The following is a 24,984-nucleotide window of genomic DNA, read 5'->3' on the forward strand; positions in this document are numbered from 1 at the left end:
AGCTTGGGGCTAGACATCTATTTGTATGTTTCATTGATGGCAGACAGACTGTTCCAAGTATGCACCCAGGAAGCCCATGGCTTTAGAGTCTCCACTTTTGTGGGGTATGTTTGTGGGACTATCTGCCGTTCATAGCTGCCTGCTGGATTGTTTCACCAGTGCAGTGGCTTGGGCTTTACATGGTATAAACATGATTCATCAAGACTCAGGACATGTTTCTGTGGGCAAAATTTCTTGTCAGGATTTCCAAGTAAATGTGGCCATCTCTGCTGTCCACCTTTGGAATTTTATAGGACTTCTTGTCCCAAATTATTTCATTTTAATCTATTACTGCCTCAACTACACCTTGTTGGGCAAGGATTAAGATTGTGGGAAAGCATATAAAGGTCTTTCTTTTGTGTCCCCAGTTGCTTGCTTGTTTGTGTACTTCCTCCTTTCCTACCCTCTTCCTTCCTCCCTTCAGTAGTGAGACATTTTAACAGTGCAAAAAAGCATAATGCATATATACAGGCACATATGTATATAACCAGTATTTGTCCTCCCACAACTGAGATTCAAGAGTTGTTACCAGGGGCGCCTGGATGGCTCAGTTGGTTGGGCGTCCAACTTCTGTCCGACTTTGGCTCAGGTCATGATCTCATGGTTCGTGGGTTGGAGCCCTGCTTTGGGCTCTGTGCTGACAGCTAGCTCAGAGCCAGGAGCCTGTTTTGGATTCTGTGTCTCCCTCTCTCTGACCCTCCCCTGCTCACGCTGTCTCTCTCTTTCTCAGAAATAAATAAAACATTAAAAATTTGGGGGGGGGAATAAAAGAGTTGTTACCATTTTGCCCTGTTTGTCTCAATTTTTAAAAATCATTGCAGATAAAGTTGAAGTTCCCTTTGACTTCCTTAATTCTATTTCCTGCTCTACATAGAGGCAGCTTCTATCTTGAATTTGGTTTATATAATTGCAGTCCATCTTTATAACTTAATATTAGGAAAAAAATCTTTGTTTTGTGTTTTAAGAGTTGTATTTCTCTAAATGGTATCATATCACATGTATCATTTTACAACTTTTAAAATTCAGTATTCTGTTTTTATCAATCCACATTGACACGGTTTGATTAATTTGATTTGTCCATTTTAGTTGTTACATAGTATACTAGTATTCACTTATATACATTTTATTATCTATTTCCTTACTGATGAACATTAAATTTTCTAGATTTTTATGATTACAGCATGTCTCAGACTTTTTTTTGACATAGCTCCTTGTGTATATGTATGGCATTTTCTCTAAGATATTTACCCAGAGATGGAATTGTACTGGCTCCTTGTTAGTCCATAGCACAGATTATTTGGCTGACAAAGGCGTAACTTCTTAGATGTTGAAGAGCATCTCAGAGCATCATTCTGACTGGCACTCAGTGAAAACGGAAAACTTGAAGTTTGAATTTTATTGCAAACCCAGGACCAAGAAATTTTTCTCAAGTCCTTCAACTAGTTAGCTTCATGGAACAAATAAATGCACATGTTAAATATAAGGGATATTAAACAGTAAAATGTATGGCTTTTTAATAGATCATTATAAAAGTGACTTATTATTCTTCCTGCCCTTTTATTTATTTATTATTTTAAAATTTAAATCCAAGTTAGGTAATATATAGTGTAATAATGATTTCAGGAGTAGAATTTAGTGATTCATCACTTACATATAACACCCAGTGCTCATCCAGCAAGCTCATCCCCTCAGTGCCCATCACCCATTTAGCCCGTCCCCCAACACAACACCCCACCAGCAACCCTCAGTTTGCTCTCTGTATTTAAGAGTCTCTTATGGTTTGTCTCCTTCTGTTTTTATCTTATTTTTGCTTCCTTTCCCCTATATTCATCTGTTTTGTTTTTTAAATTCCACACGAGTGAAATCATATGATATTTGTCTTTCTCTGACTTATTTCACTTAGCATGGTACAGTCTGGTTACATCCACGTTGTTGCAAATGGCAAGATTTCATTCTTTTTGATCACTGAGTAATGTTTCAATGGGTGTGTGGTGGGTGTGCACACCCCACACATTCTTTATCCATGCCTCAATCAGCAGACATTTGGACTCTTTCCATACTTTGGCTATTGTTGATAGCGCTGCTATAACATTGGGGTGCATGTGCCCCTTCAAGGCAGCATTTTTGTATCCTTTGGACAAATATGGTATAATTGCTGAGTCATAGTTCTACTTTTAATTTTTTGAGAAACCTGCATACTGTTTTCCAGAGTGGCTGCACCAGTTTGCATTCCCACCAGCAGTGCAAAAGTGTTCCTCTTTCTCCATCTTCCTGCCCTTTTAAAATTCATAAAATAGGGGCGCCTGAGTGGCTTAGTCGGTTAAGCGTCCGACTTTATCTTAGGTCATGATCTCGCGGTTCGTGGGTTCGGGCCCCGCGTCGGGCTCTGTGCTGACTGCCAGCTCAGAGCCTGGAGCCTATTTCAGAGTCTGTATCTCCCTCTCTCTTTGACCCTCCCCTGCTCACGCTCTCTCTCTCTCTCTCTCTCTCAGAAATAAATATTTTAAAAAATAATAAAATAAAATTCATAAAATAATACAGGCTCATTGTAAATAATTCAGATACTATCAAAATATGCACTGTAAAAAGTTTATGTGTCTCCTCACCGTCTTATTTCTGGTTGGTTTGGAATGTATCTTTCCAATTTTTTTATATGCAAAATCGAATACACATGTATATTTACTCACCTATATATTTCTCCATTTTGATTTTTAAGGGAGATGAGATTGTACAGAGCAATAGACCAAGGACATTTTTCTGTGTCAGTATGTGAAGATTCTTTTTAATGGCTGTATGGTGTTCCGTAGTGTGATTGACCACAGTCTAATTGTCCTCTTCTTGATGGATGTTTAGGTTTATTTACAATTAAAAACAAGCTCTTTTTGCAAATTGTAGTTGCTTAGTCCCATTCCTGGGTATATATAATGGACTGCAAATTCCCTTCACTTATGAGTTGGTTCTTTATAATTTATCCTGTCCCCATAATAGATAAAAGCAGTAAAGACTGTCTAGGACATGTTTTCTCACTTGTAGAAAGAACAGTTTATATGTCTGGCAATGACATTCCTTGTAGTTCCCATCAGTGTTCCTTCCCCTTGTATATTTCATGCTTACTATATGAATGGCAACACTCAAGTCCCAAGACCCATGATTGTGCAGTATTAAAAATGTGAGTGAAAAGTTGACCCACCCTTTTGTCATCTTTATAAAGAAGGAAATATGGGGCGCCTGTGTGGCTTAGTCGATTAAGCGTCTGACTTCGGCTCAGGTCATGATCTCACAGTTCATGGGTTTGAGCCCTGTGTCAGGCTCTGTGCTGACAGCTAGCTCAGAGCCTGGAGCCCATCTTCAGATTCTGTGTCTCCCTCTCTCTCTGACCTTCCCCTTCTCTCCCTGTCTCTCTCTCTCTCAAAAATAAATAAAACATTACAAAAAAATTTTTTAAAGAAGGAAATATGCAGTACCAATTGAAAATTGATGGCTAAGTTTACCCAGAGATATACACATTTGAATTCAGAGCAAACTTTATATACTTATAGTCACAACGCATGTTTTGCCTTCTGAAAATGGCTAATATCATGTGGGCAGAGATTTCCGTCTAATTCAGAAAAGCTTTCAGGAAGAGAGGAGATTTCATTGAGGTTTACAGACTAGAAAAGCTAGTCTGGATTGTTGTTTAGCTTCTAGGTACATCCTTTTAGCTGTGTCTCAAGGTGGGGCTCATTAAAAGCTTTTCCACTTTGTGTCTGATATTAATGTCTGAACAGTGGGTTTTAATTAGAAACTGTTTCAAATTCATGATCTTTATGTGACAAGTGTTGATCTCCTAGGATCCCACAGCACATCCATGGCTCTGGGGACTACCCAAGCTTCTGAGCAGTTTGTGGTTTGCAGCATACCCAGTCACCACACACTCTCCCACTTATTTTTGCTCCAGACTTTCCACTAGTTGGTGCCTGCACTTTAAAACAAAGGTCTGGAATCTTTTTCCATTTCAGGATCTGGAAGGAAATAGCCTGGCTGGACCAGTAGAGCAGAGTGTCTTTTCAAAGGTCTTTCTTTTTTAAAAAATTTATTTATTTAAGTAATCTTTACACCCAGTGTGGGGCTTGAACTCATGACCCCAAGATCAAGAGTTGCATGCTCCTCCAGCTAGCCAGCCAGTGACCCTGGAGTGTCTTAAAGGATCTAATTACTAAGATTTTTGCCAGGCCCACTTTTAGCAGAATCAGGATATGGGTTTTTTAGGGGATTTTTTGTTTTTTTTTTACACAACTCCAGCCATTTTCATATAAGCAGCTGCCACAAGCATTAGGAATTGCTGACCTTTTCATCTTATTTTTAAAAAAAAACAACTCTAGGCTCGTTATAAAAACCAAGTCAGCTGGATGCTTTATTTCAATGTCACAAGTCCCAAAGTACACGATATTTCCCTTGGACCTTCTCGTGGGAAACCCGTAAGATCATCAACCTTTTTAAGGTTTCTGTCATTCCAAAGGCAATGTGAAGCTGATACTCAAGACTGAGTGTTCTGCTCTGTAGTTCATTTTCTGATCTGACTTTACCTTTGACCTCCAAGCTCCCGGATCTTCTTTGTTAGCCTTAGCCTTTCTCTCCCTGGCTCAACAGGAATGTGACAGTGGTTGCTTACAGTGACAACACTGCCCTTAGCTCTCCAAAGTCTCCTTTAGACTGAGTGAGCCAGGCTTTGGATTATTGAGCTTCACCAGGGGTTGGTGCCTTCCCCTCTGGGAGCAGCTCTGGCCTCCTTCTTACACCTTGGCCCCAACTGACTCAGCTGGGTAATGGTGTACCCTGAAATGTACAGGTGTGATTTGACAGGAGCTTTTCACCCTTTACAAACTGGGCTCCCTAATGAGAATGTAGGCTCACAGAGCAATCATTCACGTGTAGGTGGCCTGTAAGGAAAGTTTTAACAAAAGAGTTGGTTAAGAAGCTGATTTATTTCCTTGCTTTAACTCTTGTCATGTGCTGAGTGGGGGCGGAAGAGGAGGGGAGGGTGGGAAACGGCACTGCTGAAAGCATTTATCTTCATTTCTGCCATCTCCCAGTGTTTATTACCCTGTGATCGACAGATGAGGAAAGCTGCCAGTCAAACCCACGTTCAGCACATTTCCATTTCCCTTCACTGCAGATTTTAGGCTTTGGAAATCTTTATCCTCTTTGCAGCAATAAAGGTCGTTTCCCTCCTGCTGCTGACAAGTCCAGGACCCACTGGTCCAATTCTACTCACTTGTGCTTCCACCAAACAGTAAAAGCTGCAGGAGTCTCAGCAATTTAAGACAAGTGATTGGTGAGAGCCGTTCAGTGTTTGAGTCAGTCATATGCTCTGTTCATCTTTCTCTTTTACCTCTTTCTCCCTCAGTCCTTCTACCCTCTCCTGTCTTTGCCCTCCTTTTGATGCTGAGGCACCCCCGTGAGCAGCTCCATGTGTAACAGCGAGACGATGATGGCCTCCCCAGTTTCATTCCTGGCTTCTCTCAGGGACCTGCCAAAGCCAGTGTCCTCCCAGCAACAGAGGTTGTGGGATCCTGGAGTAAATGGCAGTTTGGGGGGGATGTGGAAGCGGAGGTAGAGCAGTTCTTAATGCTCTTATCCACCTGCTTGTTTTCTGTCAAAGGTAGAGGCTTTGAGGAAATCCTGCCTGGTGGGAGAGAATGTTAGGTTTTTAGCTTCTGTTTTTGTTTGGGGGTTATTGGGTTTTTTTTCCTGTATCTCTCTTGAACCCTGTGGGTTTTGGAATGTTGTTCCCGATAATCTTTCAGGAGCATGTGTTCTTGTGAGCTTATTTGTTTTTGTCTTAAATAATGTTTGTGGGTGGAAGAAAGGTAATCATATTCATTTCTTTGAAAATGGATGTTCTGCTTTCATAATTACTTGTCCCAATTACATCATTAGTATAAGTGTTAGATAATTGCTTCATTAGGATATATATATTGAAGAAGGGCAGATCTACAGAATGGTGATGAAAACAGGCCTTAGCCTGTTCTTCATCTACCCACAGGAGCATCTTAGCTTGACTTCAGAGAGCTAGAAAGTACCATTCACCCTGCTAATAGTCAAGATTAATCCTGGATTTTAATATAATGGGAGGAAGGAGTGAGGACCTGGTGAAGAGCAGCTTACTCTTACTGCTTTAGGGTGGAATAACACTGCTGAATTTCAGATGACACTGGTACATTCACGGCAGTGTGATTGAATCATTGATGATCCCTGAGTTAGAAAGCAAAGTATCCTTGTGGATACCCCACCACTTTGGGCTTTTCTGAAAGTCACTAGGTCTAGTGGCATGAACCCTATGCTGTTGACCTCTTTGAATGGCTTTTTAAAGGAAAATGACCATACCCACTCTAGAGGTTACCTTCTCCTATCAGAACTGTTTCCTGTAGATTTGAGTGTGACCCTGATTTCACACTTTGTCTGCGAATAATTTTGGGTGCGTGTCTCTAGTTATGCAACTCTTCTTTCAAGAGTATGTTAAAAACTAATGCCATTACTGCATGCTTCCACTCACATGAGGTATCCAGAGTAGTCAAATTCATAGAAACAAAGTAGAATTTGGGTTACTAGGGAAAGGGGGGAAGAGGAAGGGGAATTGTTTAATGGGTATAGAGTTTTACATTTGCAAGATGAAAAGGTTCTGGAGATTTGTTTCACAACAGTGCGAATATATTTAGCACTACTAAACTGGGTTAAACTAGTAAACACTACCAAACCACTTAAAAATGGTCAAGACAGTACATTCATGTCATGTGTTTTTCATCACAGTTTTTAAAAACATTAATACCAGATCTTTGTACTACTGACTCTGGATAGGAAGGCTCTATCCACTGCTCTGGCCCTAATGAATATGAGATTAATATCTCTTCCTCTCTTAGCGTGTTGTAAAACTTACTCTGCTGTGGTCACACAGTCCTGGTTTGAGTTGTTTTGAGACAGTTTTTGATGAAGCTGTGATATGTAGAAATAGTTCATAGCTGTTTCTTCTCCTTTCCCTGCATTGTTCTAGCCTCAAGAAAAATTGAAGACTTGGTTTCAGTTATAGGTAATATACTCAGAATTGAAAACCTAAAAACCTACTTTTCTCTCCAGAGGAAATCCTTTTGTTTCCATCAGGCAGTTTTATGATTGCTGGGTTTCCATGCAGTGTGTTTTCTATAAATAAAAACTATTTTCTTATTCTCATGCAAACCACAGGTTTGCATATAAACATACAGTAGAACATTCTTCAGCCATTAAAAAGAAGTAAAGGACTGATACGTGCTACAGCATGGATGAACTTTATAAACATGGTGCCAAATGAAAGAAGCCAGACACAAATAGTCACCTATCCGTATGATTCTATTTAGATGAAATGTCCAGCCTATGAAGGCAAAACCATAGGGACTGAAAATAGTGGTTGCCTAAGGTTAGGGAGAGAGTGGGGCAGAGTGGAGGGAGTGACTGCTAATGGGTAAGGTGCTGATGGAGAGGGAGGGGGGTGATGAAAGTGTCCTGAAATTAGGTAGGAGTGATGGTCCTTGTAATTGGTTTTGATAATGGTTGCCCAATGGTATGAATAGTAAACACCTCTTGGATTATATACTTTTACGTAGGTGAATTGTATGATGTGTGGATTATATCTCAATAAAGCTGTTGTTTTTAAACAAACTATATCATCTGGTCATTTTCTTCAGTGTCATAACTGTAAATGAGCACTGTAAATGGGAACTAAGAGAGATTTCTACCCTTTGAGGAAGTCTTGTTATCTGCCATCAGGGACTCTTTCCAGGTCTGCAGGCTATAAAATAATTGACTGTAGCCTTAGATGAGATTTTTTTAAATGGTGATAAGGTGACAAAGTGAGTATGACAGTGCTTAGTTATATTTCCTTCTTAAAGCAGATTTAAAGACTGCATTTGAATGAAACTTTCTGGAAAGAAGAATAAGTGTTCTTCCTAGGATGCCATTCACTATATACTTAGAGAGGAAGAATGCTTTTTATGTCCAAATAATCCCATGTTATATTACTCTAAGAATTATTTTTCACAGACAGAAACCAATTTATTTATTTACAAAGAACATAGATAGTCTGTAGGGAAAAACTTATAATAACCAAACATAAAAATGCACATAAGATATGGGTAGGTACAGTATGTGCTAAAAAAATACAGTGAGCCAATCAATAAAAAGATACTCACCAGTACTTGAAATTATTAAAGAAATTCAAAGGGATACCAAAAGGGATTGCCATATTTTACTTCCCAAATTAACCAAAATTTATATTGAGTATCTTTTTGTAATTAAAAAAATTTTTTTAATGTTTATTATTTATTTTTGAGAGAGAGAGAGACCGAGTGTAAGTAGAGGAGGGTTAGAGAGAGAGGGAGACATAGAATCCAAGGCAGACTCCAGGCTCTGAGCTGTCAGCACAGAGCCCAGTGTGGGGCTTAAACCTATGAACTAACTGCGAGATCATGACCTGAGCTGAAGTTGGATGTTTAACCTACTGACCTGCCCAGGTGACCCAATATTGAGTAGTGTTTTTTAATATAGTTTTATTGAGATATAATTCACATACTGTATAGTTCACCTTTTTAAAGTATAAAGCTCAGTCCTTTCTAGTATATTCACAGAGTTGTGCTACCATTGCCTCTCTGTATATTTCAGAATATTGTTTATCACCTTCCCATACCCATTAGCAGTCACTTCTCCCTTCCCCCTTTACCGGTTTTTCCAGCCCCAGGCAGCCACTAATCTACTTTTTGTCTCTATAGCTTTGCCTATTCTAGACATTTCCATTTCGTATAAATGGAATCATACAATATGTTGTCTTTTGTGACTGGTTTTCTAAAAAGAACTTTGAAAAGTTGATAAATTGTTCGGTTGGACCTGCCCTGGAGTTTCTGGTCTCCATTCTACTGACCAATTAGCAAGCTGGGTTTTGGCCTTATACCACAACCAAGCCGAAAGACAGTAATTGTGTTTCCAGGCTGATGAGTCTTTGGCCCCCAGCCCCATTTTTATTCTATCTTCCCAGCAGCATCACAGTCAGAGATGGCCGTTCTGAAATAGGCAGCCTCAAATGGAACAATTTTATAGGACTGAAATATAATTTAATTGTTTCCTTCTTTGTAACTTGCCCTTTTTTACCCTCCCTAATTAGCTTTTCTGATACATTTGCTAATGATTCTCATTGTTCCTTATTTTCACTGTACTGTTGAATCATACTCTTCACTTTCCTGCTCTGAGAACAGATCTTGGAGAGAGGCTAAAAGCTGTTTTTGAAAAAAGGTTTCTAATTCTCTTTTCCAAGCCACAGAACAGAGGAGTCTGAGAGAAGCAGAGGCAGAGAGAGGCATCATGCAGGCTATCAGGTTTGGTAGAGCTCACCTACCACGTGACTGTCAGGACTGTTAAGGTTTGATCCCTAGGGCCACCTGGGTGGCTCAGTCCATTGAGCATTCAACTTTGGCTCAGGTCATGATCTCATGGTTTGTGAGTTCAAGCCCCACGTCGGCTCTGTGCTGACACCTCGGAGCCTGGAGCCTGCTTTGGATTCTGTCTCCCCCCCCCCACTCTCTCTGCCCCTCCTCTGTTCATGCTCGCTCGCTCACTCTCTCTCAAAAAAAAAAAAAAAAAATTAAGAAAATAAAAAATATGGAAAGATTTTATCCCTAGACTCATTCCCGAGGTTTCCAGCCTACAAGTTGAAGACCTGACTCAGAGAATGAGACTTGACAGCTTGATTTTGCTGTTCTCTGATGGTTGGCCAGGATCACTATATTTAAGTTTCTTTTTCTCCTTATTTTATCTTTGTCATAATCATTCTTATTTACTCTTTTGCTCTGAGGATTCATGGAAAGAACTCTGTGGTCATATGATAGAAAGTGAACTGCCAGTATCCTTATACACAGCTGCTGTTTCCACTGTCTCCTAGAGTATGAGTGAGTCTTGGGCTCTTTTCTATTTTTTTTTTTTTCAATTAATAGACCTTTTTTTTTTTTTTTTGAGCAGTCTTAGGTTTACAAAAAAAAAAAAAAAAATCAAGTGGAAAGCACAGAGAGTCCCTATATGCCTCCCTTAGAGCACCCCCCACCATCAACATCCTTCACCAGAACAGTACACTTGTTATATATAACCCATGAACCAACGCTGACACATCATTATCATCCAAAGCCCATAGTTTACATTAAGTTTCACTCTTAATGTTAAGTACTATAGGTTTGGGCAAATGTATGATGACATGTATCTACCATCATAGCATTATACAAAATAGCTCACTGCCCCCCAAAATCTCCTTGGTGGTACAACTATACTTTCTTCTCTCCCCTAAACTCCTAGCAATCACTGACCTTTTTGCTGTGTCCATAGTTCTGGCTTTTCCAGAATAAAACATAGTTAGAATCACAACATGTATAGTTTTTTGCTTCTTTCACTTAAATTTCTTCCGTGCCTTTTCATGGCTTGATAGCTTATTTCTTTTTAGAGTTGAGTAATATTCCATTGTATGGTTGTACCATAGTTTACTTATCCATTCTCCTATTAAAGGACATCTTGGTTGCTTCCAAGTTTTGGCAGTTATGAGTAAAGCTGCCATAAACATCTGTGTGTAGGTTTTTGTGTGACATTTGCTTTCAACTGATTTGAGTAAATACCGAGGAGCATGATTGCTGGATCATATGGTCAAAAGTATGTTTAGTTTTGCAAAGAAACCGCCAAACTGTCTTCCAGAGAGGCTGTACCATTTTGCATTCCCACCAGCAGGGAATGAGAGTTCCTGTTGTTTTGTAGCCTCTTCACCATTTGGTGTTATCAGTGTTTTGTATTTTAGCCATTGTGATAAATGTGTAGTAGTTTCTCATTGTCATTTTATTTTGCAGTTCCCTAATGAGAAATGTTGTTTAAGCATCTTTTCATATGCTTATTTCTGTGTATCTTTGGTGAGGTATCTGTTCAGATTTTTTGCCAGTTTTCAAATCAGGTTGACTTGTTACTGTTGAGTTTTAAAGGATCTTTCTGGGGTGCCTGGGTGGCTCAGTCAGCTAAGCTTCTGACTCTTGGTTTTGGCTCAGGTCATGATCTCATGGTTTGTGGATTGAGCCCCGAGCCCCAAGTTGGGCTGTGTGCTGACAGGGCAGAGCCTGCTTGGGATTTTCTCTCTCCCTCTCTGCTCCTTCCCTGCTCCCCCTCCCTCTCTCTCAAAATAAATAGATTAGCTTTTTTTTTTAAGAATGTGATACTTTTTATTTATTTATTTTTTTAAGTTTATTTATTTTTTGAGAGAGAGAAAGAGTGCAAGCTAGCAAGAGAGGCAGAGAGAGAGGATCCCAATTGGGTTCCGCACTGTCCACACAGAGCCCACTGCAGGGCCCAAACTCAGGAACCATGAGATCATGACCTGAGCCAAAATCACTCAATTGATTGAGCCACCCAGGCATTCCAATAGATAACCTTTTAAAGAAAATATTAAAAAATAAAAGTTCTTTATATATTTTGGATACTAGTCCTTTATTGGATAAATGTTTTGCAAAATTTTCTACCAGTCTGTGGCTTGTCTTTTCATTCTTTTTTAATAGTGTCTTTTACAGAGCAGAGGCTTTTAATTTTAATGAAGTCAACTTTGTCATTTTTTTCTTTCATGGATTGTGCTTTTGGTGGAAAAGTCTTTGCCAAACCCAAGGTCACCTAGATTTTCTCTTATATTATCTCCTAGGAATGTTATCGGTTTCTGTTTTACATCTAGGTCTTTGATCCAATTTGAGTTAATTTTTGTGAAAAGTACAAAGTTTGCATCTAGATTCATATTTTTGCATGTGGATGTCCAGTTGTTTCAGCATCGTTTATTTACTAAAAAAAAATTTTTTTATAGTTTATTTATCTTTGAGACAGAGTCAGAACATGAGCAGGGGAGGGACAAAGAAAGAGGGAGACACAGAATCTGAATAAGGCTCCAGGCTCTGAACTGCCAGCCACAGAACCCAATGTGGGGCTCAGACCCATGAACAGTGAGATCATGACCTGAGCCGAAGTCGGTGCTTAACCAACTGAGCCACCCAGGCGCCCCTCAGCATCATTTATTGAAAAGACTATCTGTATTGAATTGCTGTTGTTCCTTTGTCAAAGGTCAGTCGACTCTGGGTTCATTTCTGGGCTTTTTATTCTGCTCCATTGATCTATTTGTCTATTCTTTCGCCAGTGCCACACTATGTTCCTCACTAGCTTTATAGTAAGTCTTCAAGTCAGATAGCATCAGTCCTCCAATTTTGTTCTTTTCTTGCCTATTGGGTTGGCTATTCTGGATTTTTATGCCGTTCCAGATAACCTTTAGAATTTGTCAGTATTTATAAAGTAATATTCTGGGATTTTGATTGATTTCATTGAACCTATAGATCCGGTTAGGTAGAATTGACATCTTAATAGTATGTGAGTCTTCCTATCCATGAACACGATATAGCTCTCCAATATTTCTTTTGTGATTGTTGTCATTGGAGTTTTGTAGTTTTCATAGTACAGATCATAGTATATTCTGTTAGATTTATATCTAAATATTTTTCTTTTTTCGTCTGATGTAAATTGTATTTTTAATTTCTTTTACAAAATTTTTAATGTTATTTATTTATTGATTTTTGAGAGAGAGAGAGAGAGAGAGAGACAGCATGAACAGGGAAGGGGCAGAGAGAGAGAGAGAGAGAGACGCGCGCCCGTGCACGCGAGTCCAAAGTAGCCTCCAAGCTCTGAGTTGTCAGCATAGACCCTGATACAGGGCTCAAACCCACAAACTGTGAAATCATGACGTGAGCTGAAGTCGGATATTTAACCAACTGAGCCACCCAGGTGCCCATGTATTTTTAATGTCTAATTTGAATTCCAGTTACTCGTTTATTCACTGCTAGTATATAAGAAAGCAATTGATTTTTTTTTAACATTTATTTAGTTTTGAGAGAGAGAGGCGGAGTGTTATCAGGGAAGGGGCAGACAGAGAGGAAGACACAGAATCTGAAGCAGTCTCTAGTCTCTGAGCTGTCAGCACAGAGCCTGATATGGGGCTCGAATCTACAGGCTATTAGATCATGACCTGAGCTGAAGTTGGACGCTTGAACTTAACCCAGGTGGCTCAGTCAATAGAAAATTGACTTTTTCTGTATTAACCTTGTATCCTGCAACCTTGATATAATCATAATCACTTAATAGTTTAAGAGTTACTTTTGGGGTGCCTGGGTGGCTCAGTCGGTTAAGTGTCAGACTTTGGCTCAGGTCACGATCTCACGGTTTGTGCATTTGAGCCCCGCGTTGGGCTCTGTGCTGACAGTTAGCTCAGAGCCTGGAGCCTGCTTCAGATTCTTTCTCTCTCCCTCCCTCTCTCTCTCTCTCTCTCTCTCTCTCACCCTCCCCTACTCACACTGTCTCTCTCTGTCTCCCTCTCTCTCCGAAATAAATAAAACATTAAAAAATTTTTTTTAAGTTTCTTTTAAAAAAAAATTTTTTTTTTAAATATTTTTATTTATTTCTAGGCAAGAGAGAGAGACAGCGTGAGCAAGGGAGGGTCAGAAAGAGAGGGAGATGCAGACTCTGAAACAGGCTCCAGGCTCCGAGCTGGCAGTCAGCACAGAGCCCGATGCGGGGCTCGAACCCACGAACCGAAAGATCATGACCTAGGTGAAAGTCGGACGCTTAACCGACTAAGCCACCCAAGCGCCCCTTTTTAAGTTTCTTTTATTATTATTTGGGATTTTCTTTCTTTTTTTTTTTTTAAATGTTTTATTTATTTCTAGGAGAGAGAGACAGAGACAGCATGAGCAGGGGAGGGTCAGAGAGAGAGGGAGTCACAGATTGAAACAGGCTCCAGGCTCTGAGCCGGCAGTCAGCACAGAGCCCGACGCGGGGCTCGAACCCACGAACCGCGAGATCATGACCTAAGTGAAAGTCGGACACTTAACCGACTAAGCCACCCAGGCGCCCCTGGGATTTTCTAATAGATAATCATGTCATCTGTGAACAAGGCAGTTTTGTTTCTTCCTCTCCAATGTATATACCTCTTATTTACTTTTTTCTTATTGTATTAGCTAGGATTTCCACTACAGTGATGAGGAGTAGTGAGAGGAGACATCCTTGCTTGTTCCTGATCTTTGGGGGAAATCATATAGCTTCTGATCATTAAGTATGATGTTAGCTATAGGGTTTTTGTAGACATTTTCTATCCAACTGAGATAGTTCTTTTCCTAGGTTGCTGATAGTTTTTATCATGAGTAGGTGTTGAGTTTTGTCACATGCTTTTTCTATATGTATCTATTGGTATGATTATTTTATTTTTCTTCTTTTTCCCGCTGATACAGTGGATTGTATTTATTGATTTTCAAATGTTGAACAAGCCTTGTATACCTGGGATAAATCCCACTTGGTAATAGCATATAATTTTTAAAATATATTATTTATTGCATTTGACCTGCTAATATTTTGTTGAGGATATTTGCTTCTGAGATACTGGTGTGCAGTTTCCTTTTCTTTACTGTCTTTGTCTGGTCTCAGTGCTGGGGTAATATTGGCCTTATAAAATGAATTTAGAAGTAGTTCTACTTATGTTTTCTGTAAGAAATTATAGAGAATTGATGTAATTTCTTCCTTAGATGTTTGATAGAATTTACCAGTGAACCCACTTGGGTTGGTGTTTTCTATTTGAGGAAGCTATTAATGATTAATTCAACTTAATTAAGTATATGCCTATTCAGATTATCTATTTTTTCTTGTGTAAATTTTGGTAGACTCTGTCTTTCAGGCAATTAGGCCATTTCTAATAGATTATCAAATATGTGGGCATTGAGTTGTTCATAATACTCTTTTATTATCCTTTTCGTGTCCATGCATCAATGGCCCCTCTTTTATTTCTGATACTGATAATTTGTATCTTCTCTCTTCTTTATTTGGCTTGAGGTTTATCAATTACATTGATCCTTCTAAAGAACCAGCGTTTGGTTTTATTAATTTTTTTCTATTGATTTCTTAATTTTAGTTTCATAGATTGCTTCTCTAATTTTTTTTCTGCTTACATTGGATTTAATTTGCTCTTCTTTTCTTATTTCCTAAGGTGGAAGCTTAAATTACTGATTTTAGATCTTTATTTTTTCCAAAGAAGATTCTTTTTTTTAGTGTTTATTTATTTATTTTTTTGAGAGTGAGAGTGAACAAATGGGGGAGAGGGGAAGGGCAAGAGAGAGAATCCCAAGCAAGCTCCGTGCCATCACCGCAGGGCCCGACGTGGGGCCTGAACCCACTAACCGCGAGATCATGACCTGAGCTGAAACCAAGAGTTGGACATTCAACCAGTTTAGCCACCCAGGTGCCCCTATCTTTCTTCTTTTCTAGTGTATACATTTTAGTGCAGTACATTTCCTTCTAAGCACTGCTTTTGTTGCATCTAGAAAATTTTAATAAGTTGTATTTTCATCTCATTTAGTTCAAAATATTTTAAAATTTCTCTTGAGATGTTTTCTTTGAGCCATGTGTTATTTAAAGTGTGTTGCTTAATCTCCACATATTTGGGGATTTTCCACTTATCTTTTTGCTACTAATTTCGAGTTTAATTCCCTGTGGTCTGACAGCATACTTATATGATTTCTGTTCTTTTAAATGTGTTACAGTGCGTTTTGTGGCCCAGAATGTGATCTGTCTTGGCCAAGGCTGTTTTCAAGGAGAAAGTTAATGCAGAGTCTAGAGTCTTGGCATTTGACTTTAAGTCTAAAATGCTTCTTTCTCTTGGCCCTGACACATAATTTGGACTTGCTGATTATAGAGCTATACCTGTAGAGGAAAAGCATATGGAGATTGGAATAAATGATTAAAATAATTTTAACTGTAGCCATTTGTTAGACACTTACTACTTGACATTACTTTACATTTACTGTTTCTGTAACCTCTCAACGACCCTGTAAGTTGTCAGTATTATCATTATACCTGTATTACAGGTAAGAAACTGAGGTTCAGAGAGACACATAGTCATACTACAGTAAATACGAGCAGGAAGTATCAAAGTCAGGTCTAACTGATTCTGAAGCTTATATTCTCGGAAACCATACAAAAAACAAACTACAAGCCATGATGTCCTAGTTCAAGCTAGTCTTTCATCCACGACAGAAATGGGAAACTAAGTTTGCTAAGGGAATATGTGTATAATGCTGTGCCTTTGATTAGTTTCTTTCCTAAATCAGTATCACTAACAGTTCTGGTGACTTCAGCAGTGGACATTCTAGTAATGGTGTTTCCTAAGAGCACCTATCTTGGAGTTAAAAACATAGGCTATATTTATTTAGCTTGGAGTTTTCTAACCAGGGATGATTTTGGTCCCCAGGGAACATTTGGCAACATCTGGAGACAATTTTGATTGTCACAGTGGGGTGAGGGAGTAGCGGGCAGAGGCCAGGGATAGTGCTAAACACCTTACAAAGCCCAAGACCCACCACACCCCCTAAACAAAGAATTATCTGGCCCAAAATATCAGTAGTGGAGGCTGAGAAACCCTGAGTCTGGCTTGTCTATCCTGTTACTACTGAGAAAACCTGAAGGCCTCAGAAATCTCTCTGCAGTCTCTCAGGATTTAGCTTCTGAGGCTAAGTGCCTCCTGTGTAAATACTTCGAGGCTCAGTCCATTAACTCATTCTGGCACATTTCCTATACCTTCAGCTTAGTGGCCAGAAGCCTACTAAATGGCTGGGGCTTTTTAATAGGGTGATACTTTTTCTTCCTGATGTTTCCGAGAGACAGGCTCAGCTGGCTTGCAGCTCTTGCAGAAGAGAACCTGGTGACAATACACTAATCTGTTGCTGGCATCTTTTCCTCCTAATCTATGTTTACACGGCACTGAAAATCGACTCCCTGGTGCCAGGCCCCATTTCTCCTAAGCACTCTGGCACCATTGGCAGAGAACACCTCCCCAGCCTCTTCCACACAGTGCTACCATACATGTTTATTACATTGCACAGCTGTTCTCCAGAAGACATTTCTGGAGGCATGGATTGTACTGTAGCTTCTGGAGCTGGGGGTTAGAGTCTTAAACATTGTTCCCAGTTGCAGATCCACAGCACTCTTAAAGCATCTGGTTTGTTCGTTCTCTTCCTTCCTTCCTTCCTTTATTCCTTCTTTCTTTCATGTTTGTTTGTTTGTTTTTTAATTTTTTTAATGTTTCATTTATTTCTGAGAGAGGAGGAGAGACAGCATGAGCAGGGGAGGGTCACAGAGGGAGACACAGAATCCAAAACAGGCTCCAGGCTCTGAGCTGGCTGTCAGCACAGAGTCCGATGCGGGGTTCGAACCCACAAACTGTGAGATCATAACCTGAGCTGAAGCCAGATGCTTGACTAACTGAGCCACCCAGGCACCCCATAATGTTTGTTTATTTTTAATGTTTTTTTAATGTTTATTTTTGAGAGAGAGAGGCAGAGTAAGCAAGTGTGCGCGCATGTGTGTGCACAAGCAGGGAGAGGGACAGAGAAGAGAGGGAGACACAGAATCTGAAGCAGGTTCCAGGCTCTTAGCTGTGATACAGGGCTAGTACTCACAAACTACAAGATCATGACCTGAGCTAAAGTCAGACATTTAACCACTGAGCCACCTAAGCTCCCTGCATCTGGTATTTTCCTTAACTGTTTTTCTGATTGTAGCTCCCATCCTCTCCCCCAGATTTTAAGCTCCTAGAGTAAGGAGTCTGTTTCTTCAGTTTATTTTCTATCCTTCAGTTTATTTTCTATGCTCTTGCTATTAGCAACTAACATTTCATTCATCATCTATTGAGAATTCAATTTACCTTCTATTATTTTGTGTTTTATGCTTTTCCATTAAAACTTGGAGGACAGAGTCTCCTAGGTGGCTCAGTCGGTTAAGTGTCTGACTCTTGATCATGGCTCAGGCCATGATCTCATACATAGTTAATGAGATCAAGCCCCAGTCAGGCTTTGCACTGGCAGTGTGGAGCCTGCTGAGGATTCTCTCTCTCCCCCTCTGCTCCTCTCCCCACTATCTCTCACTTTCTCTCTCACACACACACAAAACAAATAACATTTGAAAAGAAAGAAAACGTCTCTTAGCTAGGCTTGCTTGCTCCATTAAAAAAATTTTTTGGAAGACGTGGTAAAGAACTACAATGGTGTGAGAGAGACTATCTATTATAATCTAGATAATAGATTAGCAAGCCAGGGAGCAGTTTGTAAGCTCAGTGATGTTGAGCCTGAATTAGAGTGACACTGAATAATTCTTTCCAGGGAAGTGGTAGACCTTAGAACTAAAAAATTACTTTCATTATTAAGGGAGCCTGCAAAAATCAAGAAAGTTTCTATTAAGAAAGTCGAATAAGGGCACCTGGGTGGCTTAGTTGGGTAAGCGTCTGAATTTGGCTCAGGTTATGATCTCACAGTTTGTGAGTTTGAGCCTCCCATCAGGCTCTCTGCTGTCAGTGCAGAGCCTGCTTTGGATCCTCTGTCCCTCATCTCTCTCTCTGCCCCTCTTCTCTGCTCATGTGTGCTTTCTCTCTCTCTCTCTCTCAAAAAAAAAAAAAAAATATATATATATATACATATATATGTATATATATATATATTTAAAGTCCAATATGTAGCTTACCCTCTTCATAACTCAGAGAAGTTCAGCAAAAGTTCCCAAGTCAGGTGTAATTATTATAGGATATCCTATAAAGGTTAAAATTATTAGGACCATAGATAATTTTATTAGGAACATGAGATAATCACTTAGAGTGACTTGCCACAGGGCCTTCAGTAGGGGTTTGAGGTCAGTGGGCTCACTGTCAGCACCCCCAATGCTATCTTTCTCAGGCCTTCTAGGACATCATGACCATTTGGGTCTGTCTTTGTAAGATTTTAAAGAATTTTGTGGTGGGGTATTGGTTTGTCTAGAATGGTATTTTGGAGCCTTTGTAGACATTTTTTCCCTAATGATCTCTCGCCCCCCCCTCCCCCGTGAAATGTTAATATTGCAGATATGCTGTATATCTGTCATATACTGCAGTATTTTGGAGGCAAGCTGGTGATTGCACTAAGATTTCCCCATGAACCAGTTTTCGCCCCCATGGGGGCAATATTGCCCCTGTTGAGAATACATAATCTAGCAGTATTATTATCTTGGAAATAAACTGTTATTTTTACCTTTCTTTACAAATTGAAACTGGGACAAGGACACTCTCAATAAACTAGTGTTGAAAGGAGGGTTCTTATGTAGTGGCTTGCTGCAACTAGAGAAGAGTGAGAACAGTACTTTTCTAGTTCAGGACATTTTCTCCGAACAACCTCTTGGCCATTTGGGAAAGACCAGGAATGACAGAGCAATAAACGTAGCTCACCAAAAGGGAGAAAAAAGCAAACAAACCTATAGGTGGCAAGACCCTTTTGCAGGGATATGCTGAGGAAGAAGATGGTGAAACTGAAGTATCTAGGTATAAAATAGTCTGTTGTTCCGAGGCTAGTAAGCTCTAACAAGTTCAGTTTCTTAAAGTAGGAGGTGATTTGCAGCCGAGAATACCATTTAGGTTGTCTAGCATGCAACAGTGTTCTTTTCTCCCAAGAGGGTTTGGCTCTGTCTGATCAAAAGGGTGGTTGTGTATGAAATGCACCTCAGAAGGAGGAGGAGGAAATGACATGTTCATGTAAATGAAATACAACTGCAAATTAAAGTGTCACCCTGTTAAAAAAAAAAATCCATTTTTTATTTAATTGGTTACCAAGGGAAAAAAATGTCATACAGAAGTGTATATCTCAGGGAAAGTTAAACCGTGAGGTGTTTCAAGTGAATTCAGATTCAAGGAAGTTCTCATAGGGTGGGGAGAGGAGGGGTTTATAAAATATTGCCTTAATAAAAATATTCTCATACTGAAAAGCTAGACTCATAAATTTCTGCTGTTGTTACATGCCAGGGGTCCAGAAGAAATGAACAAATATGACCTCATTTGTTCTTTACCGTCTCTGTCTATCTAGTCACCTGTATACTGACTGGGTGCCTCTTACCTGGAGGAAGCCTCCTTTTAAGATGTTTTATTAGGGAGAAGGTCATGTACAAAGGACGACACACTTTCTTCCAAATAGCTCTGCTACTACAAAGACATCCAGGAATGAAATGCTTTTCTGTGGGGCCTTTCTGTGTTAATGTTGTCCTCTCATTTTTTACCCCCCCGCCTGACATGTTTATGAAAATTCGTCTTTCTCTTTAGACTGAGAGCCTAGAAGACAGGACATATATGTTACCTGCCACATTGTTGGCACTAAGGAAATGAGTAATCATGGGAGGAGCTGATGAATGGGATTATGTTTCCAGTAAAATTGTTCCTGAGAGGCATGTCTGGTTTCTCTTTGAGATGGGGACTTGGCAGATGGTTCCTCCTCTTCCCCCTCTCCTGCTAATCCCAGTACATGTTGTTTTATGTTTACAGAGGAAATGTGGATAAAGACTATAATGTCATCTCTTTGTCTTCTCCCCCAAACAGGGGCAGTGATTGGTGATGGACAGTCTGCTGTGGCCAGTAACATTGCCAATACTACCTACCGGCTCCAGTGGTGGGACTTCACTAAGTTTGACCTCCCTGAAATCAGTAATGGTAAGCCAAAGTAGAGCTGGTACTGGTGGGAGAGGTGTCTCTTATTGGGGAGTCAGAACTCAGAAACCCATAGAGCATTGGCGTTCTCATCTTGTTGAACAGCTGATTGCCAGGTGCTGTTTCTACAGCTCTCAGTCAGTAGTCAGCAGACATGTTTTGAGCGCCCATCCTGAGCAACAAACTGTGGTGGCTGCAGTGCCAGGAGCAGTGCCAAGATGGATGAAGATGAAGGTGTCTCTACTCTGGGGAGTTCACCAACTGGTGGCTCATTGTCCTAAGCCTCAATGTTTAGGTGGAACCGAGAAGAAAAGAAAGAGCAGGGAGTGTAGGAACTGAGAGCTAGCCCTTGTGACCCTTGAGGAGAGACGGTGGTGATGTTAAACTCATTTGTTAATCCAGAACTGGATGGAACAAAGTGGATGGCACAGGTGGTATATGATTTACAAACACATCTGTCTGATAGTCCATTTTCCCAGCTTCCTGGGAAGTCTGAAGTCCCATGTCTCAGTTGTTCATCACAGCATTTTAAAGAATTTATTTCACTTTCTATTGAATAAAGGACTCACACTCCTGAGAAGTAGCAGTTCAGCCTCTGCTTGAATACGGCAGATGACAGGTCACACTGTCTGATGAGATGGCCTAATCCATCACTGATAAGTTCCTATTATTGTTCCTTGCTGTTATTTCCTTTCATTTGTCCTGGTTCTACCTCTGAATCTCCATAGAATAAGTCTAATGTACCTCTTGTGATGGTCCTCCAGCCATTTGAAGATAAATTGCTATTTCCCTTTCCCAGATCTTTCATATCAGGGCAGATTTCCTTCCTTGAGGTTCCTTTTACTGATCCTGGTTTTCAAATCTTTGACAGTTCTTCTCATCTTCCCTTTTGATTTTGGGGGGCCAGAACATAGTAGAAAGCTCCAGATAGGAGCTATCTAGTACATAGCACAATGGTGGTTTGGACAGTGTTGATTCAGCCTGAGATTTCAGCAGCTTTTTCTGAAGCCAGTCTTCAGTTTAGAGTCACTTCAAATTCCTGGACAGTTACTAAGAAACCGAGACTACCATTCTGTACTTACTTTTACAGTTGAATCTTTTAAAAACCAAAACAGGTTTGTATTCATTTCTATTAAATTTTATCTTAATACTGTCATCTGCAGATACTGGTTCCTCCCTCTCAGTGTCTTGTTGAACTTTGATTTAGTACTTTTCTCTCAGTCTTACATCATCTACTAATTTGATAAATACACTTTGTCTTTCTTCCTTTGGATTACTGGCAAAAATGGTGAATCAGTCAAGACATTATACCAGTCCTTCTGTTATGTTGCTCTGGGCTTTCTTTGTGTCGATTTTGGTTCATGAATTAGCACCCAGGCATGATGATCACAACTGAAGCCCACATTTTTAAAAAATCTTATCTACAAGGTATTGTAAGAGTTTGTCAGATGCCTTAAAATAACCAAGATATTCTCTGTCTGTGGCATTTCCCCATCTGCCAATCTTGGTACCCTTATCAGACCATGAAAATAAGGTTAATTTTTCATATCTTAATCTTAGTGAAACCACAGTAGCAATCATTTCTTTCTTTCTAAGTACTTACAAGCCACATGTTCAGTAATCTTTTTCTTTAACTCTGCTGGGAATCAGCTGCAATCTACTTTTTCCTTTATTGAATACCTAGTTTGCTTGTTCATCTCCAGATTTCTGGCCCAGATCTTATTTGCCATAATTTATTTATTTCAAGTTATTTTGTTTATGTTGTTTACTTTGTTTTTTTATTATAATCGGAAATACATTCAACATTCAAAAGTTTTTAAACTATAAAATAATATTACAGTGAAAAGTTTCCCAACCCTGCTCCCAGGTCCCCACCACCCCTCCCCTAGGCAGCCACAGTTAGCAGTTTCTTGTATATCTTTTCAGGGATACCTTATGTGTGTATAAATATGCAAATGCAAATGTATGTTTTCTCACCTTCTGTTTGACCCAAATGGTAACATGTTATACATACTCTTCTTTCTGCACTTTAAAATATATGTTGGTCATCTTTACATCAGTATATGAAGAGAATACTCTTTGTTTTTTAGTGAGATCATAGTAGTCCATTGTCCAAGTGGAATATCTATCTACGTTCCATTTTTTAACCAGTCATTTTTCAACCAGTCTTCCTCTGAGGAACTTTTAAGTTGCTTTCAGTCTTTCACCAAACAAACCGTGCCGCAGTTTGTTGTTTTACATATGTGCAAGAATATCTATAAGATAAATCCCTAGGAATGGAATTGTAGTTAGGAAGAGTACATACATCCGTGATTTGGGTAGATGTTGCTAAGTCACCCTCTGTAGGGGTTCTGCCGATTTCAGAACCTGCAGTCTTTGCGAATGCCTATTCCCCTAAACTCTTGCTGGCAGAATGTGTTATCGTATTTTTGGATATTTGCACTTCCAATAGGTAAAAAATAGTATGTAGGTATTTTAAGTTTGTATTTCTCATATTACACACCAGGTTGTGTGCCTCTTTATATACTTAGCCATGTGTATTGCCTTGTCTTGACCTGTCCGCGTGCTTTACTTATTTTTCTATTGTGTTGCTGATCTTTTCCTTATCAGGTCTACAGGAGCTCTTTCTAAATCAGAAAATTAACTTATAATAGGAGCTCCCTAGTTGTCATTTGTCTTTTGACTTTGCTGAAGGTTATTTTTGTCATAGAACTTATTTTAAGTAGTCAAAATTATCCAACTTTCCATTTATGGTTTCCAGATTTTGTGTCATCATTAGAAAGATCAGTTAGTACTTTTGTATTTTAGTTCCTTTACCTTCAAGTCTTTGATTCACTAGAAGTGTAACCTAGTTCCAAATAAGCAGAATATGATCCAGCTTTAATGGCTACTCATTTGTCCCACCGAGTTTATAGACTAATGCATTTGTCCCCATTGGTTTGGAATGTCATTTTCATCCTATTTTTACTTTCCTGTGTTTGTTTAGATATATTTCTAGACTATCCATTCTGTCCTAGTGATCTGTGTGATAATTCATATGAGAGTACCACAGGGGTTTGAGTTTTGAGGCTTTGTGTTTTAGAATCTAGGACCCATCTCCTCTTGTTATTACTATTATAATTTTTTCAGTAGGCTTCATGCCCTGGGCAGAGCTCAACACAAGGCTTAAACTCACAACCCTGAGATCAAGACCTGAGCTGAGATCAAGAGTCGGATGCTTAACCAACTGAGCCACCCAGGCGCCCCTCTTATTTTATAATCCAAATTTTCCTGTCTGCTCAAGTAGTTTTTGTTTTCCTGTCCATACAGGAACTGTTTTACTTCTTTCCTTTACACCATCTCCCCATCGCCCCCCGAAAAAAACCTGTTAGTATAGTTATTGTAATCACATTAAACTTATAAGTTAACTTAAGGAGATTCAACATCTTTATGGTATCTTTTTATATAAGAATGTGGTATGATTTTCCATTTCTCCAAGTTTCTCTTGTGTTCTTAGGAATGTCTTAAAGTTTTCTTCATATAGATCCTATAGAATTCTTAAGTTTACTGTTATCAACTTATTTTTAAATCCTACTGACTTACTGAAAATTTTTTTTTACTAATTATAGTTGTTACTCAGGTAAATGTCATGGGTTTTCTAGGTGTGTTATCTGTAAGTAGTGATAATTTTACCATCTCCATTCCAAGTTAATACATTTGTGATTTCTTTCTCTTGTCTATTTGATTGGCTCCAGTTAGTACAATGTTAAATAGCAGCAGGCATCTTCATATTGTTCCTGATTCTAGTGGGAAAACAGCATATTGCTGGCTTTTTGGTTGAACCAGAACTAGTTTATCATTTTAAGGAAGTTATCTATTCCTGTTTATTGAGAGTTTTTATCAAGAATGGATTTTGAATTTAGTCATAGCCTTTCAGCATCTATGAAGATGATCCTATGGGTTTTTTTTTTCTCTCCTTTGAGCTAATAATACAGTCATCATGTTAATGGATTCTATAATATTGAACCTGTCTTTACATTCCTTGAATAAACCCCACCTGGTTGGTAGAGTATTCTTTAATGTAAAATTCCTTCCATGTAGCTCACTAAGAGACATTTTCATTGACTTTTGTAAGTGGGATTGGCCCTGTCCTTTTTTATAATATCTATGGATTTTGGTGTCAGTGTTATGCCTGTATTATAGATATAATTTGGAAGCTTTTCTTTGGAGCAGTTTAAATACTATTTGAATTGCTTATACTTCTATATTTTAAAGGTCTAGGCCTAATGTTTTCTTTCTTTTCTTTCCTTTTCTTTCCTTTCCTTCCTTCCTTCCTTCCTTTCTTTTTCTTTTCTTTTTTCTTTTTTCTTTTTTCTTTT

At 39.2% G+C, this 24,984-nt stretch overlaps 1 protein-coding gene across 7 annotated transcripts in view; it reads left to right on the forward strand.

The window, feature by feature from the left end:
- AMBRA1 (autophagy and beclin 1 regulator 1) overlaps nt 1-24,984 on the forward strand; it is a 181,265-nt gene that overhangs the window by 119,505 nt on the left and 36,776 nt on the right. For all 7 annotated transcript variants that reach the window (XM_039226730.1, XM_039226731.1, XM_039226733.1 and 4 more), the window contains one exon: nt 20,519-20,629. In XM_039226730.1, the coding sequence (XP_039082661.1) occupies nt 20,519-20,629 (111 nt within the window). The remainder of the gene's footprint in view (nt 1-20,518; nt 20,630-24,984) is intronic.

The sequence above is a fragment of the Hyaena hyaena genome, unplaced genomic scaffold (genome assembly GCF_003009895.1).
Source record: "Hyaena hyaena isolate Hyena2069 unplaced genomic scaffold, ASM300989v1 scaffold_23, whole genome shotgun sequence".
In the NCBI taxonomy this organism is placed as follows: domain Eukaryota; kingdom Metazoa; phylum Chordata; class Mammalia; order Carnivora; family Hyaenidae; genus Hyaena; species Hyaena hyaena.